The sequence below is a fragment of the Gekko japonicus genome, unplaced genomic scaffold, assembly GCF_001447785.1.
Source record: "Gekko japonicus isolate JY-2015 unplaced genomic scaffold, Gekko_japonicus_V1.1 scaffold7635, whole genome shotgun sequence".
In the NCBI taxonomy this organism is placed as follows: domain Eukaryota; kingdom Metazoa; phylum Chordata; class Lepidosauria; order Squamata; family Gekkonidae; genus Gekko; species Gekko japonicus.
Genome location: NW_015162701.1, coordinates 2,531 through 10,695, shown reverse-complemented (window position 1 = coordinate 10,695; position 8,165 = coordinate 2,531). Strand labels below are relative to the sequence as shown.

Sequence of the window (8,165 nt, the reverse complement as noted above, 5' to 3'; positions counted from 1 at the left end):
CATGGTACAATGCCATAGAGACCACCTTCCAAAGCAGCCATTTTCTCCAGGGGGAGCTGATCTCTGTCAGCAGGAGATCAGTTGTAAAAGCGGGAGATCCCCAGGCCCCACCTGGAGGCTGGCAACCCTAAAAATCCCCTAAATGCTCCTGGGAATGAAGGAGGTTTATGGGGAGCACAGTGGCTAACAGAATGAGCTGTGACCCTTTGGATTTTATCCGCAACAGTCAAGGTGAAAAATAGCTGGCACAGTGAAGGAAGGTGTTAACTGAAGGGGTCATCTCGCTTTAGGGTTGACAGGTCCCCCCCTCCGGTAGGGGCTGGGTGGGCTGGGTTGGCAGATCCAGGCTGGGGAATTCCTGGAGATTTGGGGGTGGAACCTGGTGACGGGGAGGGACCTCAGTGAGGTCCAATGCCACAGAGTCCAACCTCCACAGCATCCCTCTTCTCCAGGGGGACCGATCTCTGCGGTCTGGAGATGAGCTGTAATTCCAGGGGATCCCCAGGTCCCACCTGGAGGCTGGCATCCCTGTCTCACTTGTCGCTCTTCCTCCACAGGAGCAGTACTCAGAGGAGGCGTGCAACTTCCGTGAGACGGTTTTGAATTTGAATAGCTGCTGCCTGACCTCTGCTGGGGGAGGCCTCTATTTAAGGAAGCACCTTGCCAGAGGCAGAGGAGACCAGCTGAGCTCTGAGCAGGAGCAGGAGAGAGAGCTGTGAGAGAGGTGAGTGGGTTTCTTTTACTTGCTTTCAGCTGAGAGAATTCAGCTAAGGATATTTTGTGGGAAAACTGTGTTTAGCAGTGTGTGGAAGCACTTAGAGTTCTTGCAGAGTCCTGGCTGATTGAGTGTGGGAGAGGAACGGGCATTGTTTGACTGGGATTGCCTGTAATTGAGAGGAAGTGGAAGGGGCATTGTTTTGCCTGTGATTGAGTGCCTGGGTGAATTTGAATTTGAATAGCTGCTGCCTGACCTCTGCTGGGGGAGGCCTCTATTTAAGGAAGCACCTTGCCAGAGGCAGAGGAGACCAGCTGAGCTCTGAGCAGGAGCAGGAGAGAGAGCTGTGAGAGAGGTGAGTGGGTTTCTTTTACTTGCTTTCAGCTGAGAGAATTCAGCTAAGGATATTTTGTGGGAAAACTGTGTTTAGCAGTGTGTGGAAGCACTTAGAGTTCTTGCAGAGTCCTGGCTGATTGAGTGTGGGAGAGGAACGGGCATTGTTTGACTGGGATTGCCTGTAATTGAGAGGAAGTGGAAGGGGCATTGTTTTGCCTGTGATTGAGTGCCTGGGTGAATTTGAATTTGAATAGCTGCTGCCTGACCTCTGCTGGGGGAGGCCTCTATTTAAGGAAGCACCTTGCCAGAGGCAGAGGAGACCAGCTGAGCTCTGAGCAGGAGCAGGAGAGAGAGCTGTGAGAGAGGTGAGTGGGTTTCTTTTACTTGCTTTCAGCTGAGAGAATTCAGCTAAGGATATTTTGTGGGAAAACTGTGTTTAGCAGTGTGTGGAAGCACTTAGAGTTCTTGCAGAGTCCTGGCTGATTGAGTGTGGGAGAGGAACGGGCATTGTTTGACTGGGATTGCCTGTAATTGAGAGGAAGTGGAAGGGGCATTGTTTTGCCTGTGATTGAGTGCCTGGGTGAATTTGAATTTGAATAGCTGCTGCCTGACCTCTGCTGGGGGAGGCCTCTATTTAAGGAAGCACCTTGCCAGAGGCAGAGGAGACCAGCTGAGCTCTGAGCAGGAGCAGGAGAGAGAGCTGTGAGAGAGGTGAGTGGGTTTCTTTTACTTGCTTTCAGCTGAGAGAATTCAGCTAAGGATATTTTGTGGGAAAACTGTGTTTAGCAGTGTGTGGAAGCACTTAGAGTTCTTGCAGAGTCCTGGCTGATTGAGTGTGGGAGAGGAACGGGCATTGTTTGACTGGGATTGCCTGTAATTGAGAGGAAGTGGAAGGGGCATTGTTTTGCCTGTGATTGAGTGCCTGGGTGAATTTGAATTTGAATAGCTGCTGCCTGACCTCTGCTGGGGGAGGCCTCTATTTAAGGAAGCACCTTGCCAGAGGCAGAGGAGACCAGCTGAGCTCTGAGCAGGAGCAGGAGAGAGAGCTGTGAGAGAGGTGAGTGGGTTTCTTTTACTTGCTTTCAGCTGAGAGAATTCAGCTAAGGATATTTTGTGGGAAAACTGTGTTTAGCAGTGTGTGGAAGCACTTAGAGTTCTTGCAGAGTCCTGGCTGATTGAGTGTGGGAGAGGAACGGGCATTGTTTGACTGGGATTGCCTGTAATTGAGAGGAAGTGGAAGGGGCATTGTTTTGCCTGTGATTGAGTGCCTGGGTGAATTTGAATTTGAATAGCTGCTGCCTGACCTCTGCTGGGGGAGGCCTCTATTTAAGGAAGCACCTTGCCAGAGGCAGAGGAGACCAGCTGAGCTCTGAGCAGGAGCAGGAGAGAGAGCTGTGAGAGAGGTGAGTGGGTTTCTTTTACTTGCTTTCAGCTGAGAGAATTCAGCTAAGGATATTTTGTGGGAAAACTGTGTTTAGCAGTGTGTGGAAGCACTTAGAGTTCTTGCAGAGTCCTGGCTGATTGAGTGTGGGAGAGGAACGGGCATTGTTTGACTGGGATTGCCTGTAATTGAGAGGAAGTGGAAGGGGCATTGTTTTGCCTGTGATTGAGTGCCTGGGTGAATTTGAATTTGAATAGCTGCTGCCTGACCTCTGCTGGGGGAGGCCTCTATTTAAGGAAGCACCTTGCCAGAGGCAGAGGAGACCAGCTGAGCTCTGAGCAGGAGCAGGAGAGAGAGCTGTGAGAGAGGTGAGTGGGTTTCTTTTACTTGCTTTCAGCTGAGAGAATTCAGCTAAGGATATTTTGTGGGAAAACTGTGTTTAGCAGTGTGTGGAAGCACTTAGAGTTCTTGCAGAGTCCTGGCTGATTGAGTGTGGGAGAGGAACGGGCATTGTTTGACTGGGATTGCCTGTAATTGAGAGGAAGTGGAAGGGGCATTGTTTTGCCTGTGATTGAGTGCCTGGGTGAATTTGAATTTGAATAGCTGCTGCCTGACCTCTGCTGGGGGAGGCCTCTATTTAAGGAAGCACCTTGGCAGAGGCACGAGCCTCTGGCACGAGCCGAAGGGTGAGCTAAAGGGCTCTTTGCCTGTGGCTCTTAGCCTAGGGACTCTTAGACTAGGGGCGCTGTAAGAAGCCCAAAAAGAGCCAGAAAGACAAGGCCCTAGGCTCTTTGTCTTTCCCGTAAAATAATTTGACTTGATAACAAAACCCACATAAATACCAAGGGTTTAAAAGGGGGATTATATTTATTTATTTTAAAAGAATTATGAAGCCAGAATGCCAGCAGGGGGTTGGGGGCTATCCAGTGTTTTGCACGGAGTGTCACATGTATGACTATCTGCCCACTGGGCAGAAGTCTTGGGTGTGTCCTCGGTGCAAGGAGCTCCTGGTTCTCAGGGAACGTGTGTGCTCCCTTGAGGCCAAGGTGGCTGACCTGGAGAAGCAGAGACAGTCAGCTAGGCACACAGAAAAGACTCTCGGGGACTTGTTAGCTTCGTCCCACTCTGGATCTGGCAGCCCCGCTGCTGTCAGGGAGCATGAGGGTCTAGGGGAAACAGGGCACCATGCTGAGGATAAGGGGAATGTGCCCTCAGAAGGGACCTCTTCCCCAGCTGGTGAGCGGCTCTCCTTTTGCACCAAGGAACCATCCCTGAGCAGGGTGGGAGGGGGGCTCTTGGTAGTGGGTGATTCGATCCTTAGGCAGGTAGACAGCTGGGTGGCGAACCCGCGTACTGACCGTATGGTGACTTGCCTGCCTGGTGCGAAGGTAGCGGACATTACGCGTGTTTTAGATAGGCTGGTAGATAGTGCTGGGGAGGAGCCAGTGGTCGTGGTGCATGTCGGCACCAACGATGTGGGGAAATGCAGTCGTGAGGTCCTGGAGGAGAAATTTAGGCTGCTGGGCAGGAAACTTAGGTCCAGGACCTCCAAGGTAGCCTTCTCAGAAGTGTTACCTGTTCCACGCGCAGGGCCGGAGAGACAGGCAGAGATCAGGAGTCTCAATGCGTGGATGAGACGATGGTGTAGGGGGGAAGGGTTCAGGTTTGTTAGGCACTGGGATACTTTTTGGAACAAGAGGGAGCTGTACAGGCGAGACGGTCTCCACTTGTCCCGAGAAGGAACCAGGCTGCTGGCACTTAAAATCAAAAAGGTGGCAGAGCAGCTTTTAAACTGAATATTGGGGGAAAGCCGACAGGAGATGAAAAGTCTCTGGTTCGGGTTGGCTCATCTGAGAGAGGTGAGGGGGTACCGGTTGCTTTTCTACAGGGAGGTGGATTGAAATTGTCCACAGAGGCCATGGCTGGTGACATGGACTGCCGGACAACGACTCGAGATAGCAAGAGGAAGGATGCAGGCTTAACTTGTAAGGGAAATTACAGCTGTTTCTATACAAATGCTAGAAGTGTCCGAGGTAAAATCGGGGAGTTGGAGTGCTTGGTGTCGGAGGGAAAAATAGACATTGTGGGTATTTCTGAAACTTGGTGGGATGAGGAAAATCAGTGGGACACAGTGATTCCCGGTTATATATTATATCGGAAGGATAGGGGGGGAAGGGTTGGAGGTGGGGTAGCTCTGTATGTCAGAGAGGGTATAAAGTCTAGAAAGATTGAGAGGCTAAGTGAATTGGATTCGCTTCTGGAAGTTCTATGGGTTGAAATAGGGGGGCCAAAAGGAAACTTAACACTGGGAGTTTGTTATCGCCCACCAGATCAAAAGATAGAGGAGGATTATAAAATGATGAATGCCTTAAAGATAGCAACTAGACAAAAACACTGTGTAATAATAGGTGATTTTAACTACCCACACATTGATTGGGTCAATATGTGTTCTAGCCGGGAAAAAGAGATTGAGTTTCTAGACACTCTAAATGACTGTGCTATGGAGCAGATGGTCACGGAACCTACCAGGGGAGAGGCGATCCTTGATTTGGTCCTAAGTAACACTCAAGACCTGGTGAGAGATGTAAAAGTGATTGCACCGCTTGGAAACAGTGATCATAATGTTGTTGAGTTCATCATTTGTACAAATAGAGAATTGGCCAAAAAGACTCACACAACCATTTTTAACTTTAAAAGGGGTAATTTCTCTGATATGAGGGGACACGTGGGGAGGAAACTGAAAGGAAAAGTAGAAAGGGTCAAAACAATTGGGGAAGCTTGGGATCTATTTAAAACTACGATCCTAGAAGCTCAAAAAATATATATTCCGCAGGTTAGGAAAGGCACAAACAGGTATAGGAAAAAGCCTGCATGGTTAACAAACAGAGTAATGGAGGCTGTAAAAAGTAAAAAGAATTCCTTTAAGCAGTGGAAAGCTAGTCACAGTGAGGCTGATAAAACGGAACACAGGCTATGGCAAATAAAATGCAAGTCTGAGGTCAGGCAGGCAAAAAGGGAATATGAGGAGCATATAGCAAAAAATGTAAAGACCAACAATAAAACTTTCTTCAAATACATTAGAAACAGGAAACCAGCCAGGGAGGCAGTGGGGCCCTTGGATGACCAAGGGGTAAAAGGAGTACTGAAGGATGATAGGGAAATGGCTGAGAAGCTAAATGCATTTTTTGCCTCCGTCTTCACTGTGGAAGATGAGAAGTGCTTGCCCACTCCAGAACCACTGATTTCAGGAGGGGTGTTGGAAGACCTGAGTCAGATTGAGGTGACGAGAGAGGAGGTCCTAAAACTGATAGACAACTTAAAAACTGATAAATCACCAGGCCCAGATGGCATACATCCGAGAGTTCTGAAAGAACTCAAATGTGAACTTGTAGATCTCCTGACAAAGATATGTAATCTTTCCTTAAAATCTGCCTCCATTCCTGAGGATTGGAAGGTAGCTAATGTCACTCCCATCTTTAAAAAGGGTTCCAGAGGAGATCCGGGAAATTACAGGCCAGTCAGTCTGACGTCGATACCGGGTAAATTGGTGGAAACCATTATTAAGGAAAGAATTAGTAGGCACATAGATGAACAAAACCTATTGAGGCAGACTCAGCACGGTTTCTGTAAGGGAAGATCTTGTCTCACTAACCTGTTAGTGTTCTTTGAGGGGGTGAACAAACATGTGGACAAGGGGGATCCAATAGATATTGTTTACCTTGACTTCCAGAAAGCTTTTGATAAAGTTCCTCATCAAAGGCTCCTAAGCAAGCTCAAAAATCATGGGATAAAAGGACAAGTCCTTTTATGGATCAAAAACTGGCTAATTAATAGAAAACAGAGAGTGAGTATAAATGGGCAGTTCTCCCAGTGGAGGGGTGTAAGCAGTGGGGTACCACAGGGATCAGTACTTGGTCCACTGCTTTTTAACTTGTTCATTAATGATTTGGAGATGGGAGTAAGCAGTGAAGTGGCTAAATTTGCGGATGATACGAAGTTGTTCAGGGTGGTGAAAACCAGTGAGGATTGTGAGGCACTCCAAAGGGATCTGTCAAAGTTGGGCGAGTGGGCGTCAACATGGCAAATGGGGTTCAATGTGGCCAAGTGCAAGGTGATGCACATTGGAGCCAAAAATCCTAACTATAAATACACGTTGATGGGGTCTGAACTGGCAGAGACAGATCAAGAGAGAGATCTTGGAGTTGTAGTAGATAACTCACTGAAAATGTCGAGACAGTGTGTGACTGCAATAAAGAAGGCCAATGCTATGCTGGGGATTATTAGGAAGGGTATTGAAAACAGATCAGCCAATATAATAATGCCCCTATATAAATCAATGGTGAGACCTCATTTGGAATACTGTGTGCAGTTCTGGTCACCACACCTTAAAAAGGATATTATAGCTTTGGAAAAAGTGCAGAAAAGAGCAACTCGAATGATAAAAGGGTTGGAACACTTTCCCTATGAGGAACGGTTAAGGCGCTTAGGGCTCTTTAGCTTGGAGAAACGACGACTGAGGGGTGACATGATTGAGGTTTATAAGATTATGCATGGGAAAGAGCAGGTAGAGAAAGAGGTACTTTTCTCCCTTTCTCACAATACAAGAACCCGTGGGCACTCCATGAAATTGCTGAGCGGTCGGGTTAGAACGGATAAGAGGAAGTACTTCTTCACCCAAAGAGTGATTAACACTTGGAATTCACTGCCACAGGAAGTGGTGGCGGCTACAAGCATGGACGGCTTCAAGAGGGAATTAGATAAGCATATGGAGCAGAGGTCCATCAGTGGCTATTAGCCACAAGGTATAGATAGGGACTCTGGGGCAAGTGATGCTCTGTCATCTTGGTGCTTGGGGGGGGTCAACAGTGGGAGGGCTTCTAATGTCCTGGCCCCACTGGTGGACCTCCTGATGGCACTGGTATTTCTGGCCACTGTGGGATACAGAGTGTTGGACTGGATGGGCCTTTGGCCTGATCCAACATTGGCATCTCTTATGTTCTTATGTTCTTATGTTCTGTGAAGCAGGTGGGGCTGAAAGAGTTCTGAAAGAACTGTGAGTGGCCCAAGGTCACCCAGCAGGCCTCATGTGTCTCAAAGTGGCTTATAATTGCCTTCCCTTCCTATCCCCACAACAGGCACCTTGTGAGGTAGGTGGGGCTGAGAGAGCTCTGAGAGAACTGTGACTGACCCAAGGTCACCCAGCTGGCTGCATGTGGAAGAGTGGGGAATCAAACCCAGTTCTCCAAATTAGAGTCTGCTGCTCTAAACCACTACACCAAGCATGTATGCATACAAGATATTGCCCTTGCGAGTCTACTCACTGTTGTAATGTTCCCTCATGTATTAGCTTTTTTCAAATGTAAAAACAAAACTAAACTAAAAAAGGGTTTTCCTTCTCTCAGCTAGCTTTTATTTTTTTCCTCCCTATCTGGTAGGAATCGTGTACATGTGCATCAATAACCCACACATGTACTCAATTAATTTCATGCTGCACATCTCTCCCAATCAGTTCATAAAGTCAGTCTTTAAAAACATTTTTACTTGTGTGATTTAAAAGCCAAGATTCTCCCAAGAGTTGGGGGGGGGGGAACTCTGGAGACTAGAAAAACAGATACTTCAAGCAGGGCTCTACTACTTTTTGCTACACCAATCCTCACCAGGGAACTAATAATACTTTGTATTATCTTCTTGTAAGTAGGTTTCACAGCCATTTGCGGATTGGGAAGAACCGAG

The 8,165-nt window shown here is 47.9% G+C and overlaps 1 protein-coding gene across 1 annotated transcript in view; it reads left to right on the top strand.

Annotated features, from left to right (window-relative positions):
• Positions 1-7,961, top strand: part of LOC107106394 (fibroblast growth factor 21-like) — a gene marked incomplete at its 5' end in the record, with an annotated part of 9,830 nt that extends 1,869 nt beyond the window's left edge. Inside the window, 2 exons of the mRNA XM_015406529.1 lie at positions 558-618; positions 7,942-7,961. Coding sequence (XP_015262015.1) covers positions 558-618; positions 7,942-7,961 — 81 coding nt within the window. The remainder of the gene's footprint in view (positions 1-557; positions 619-7,941) is intronic.
• Between the last annotated feature and the right edge of the window lie 204 nt (positions 7,962-8,165).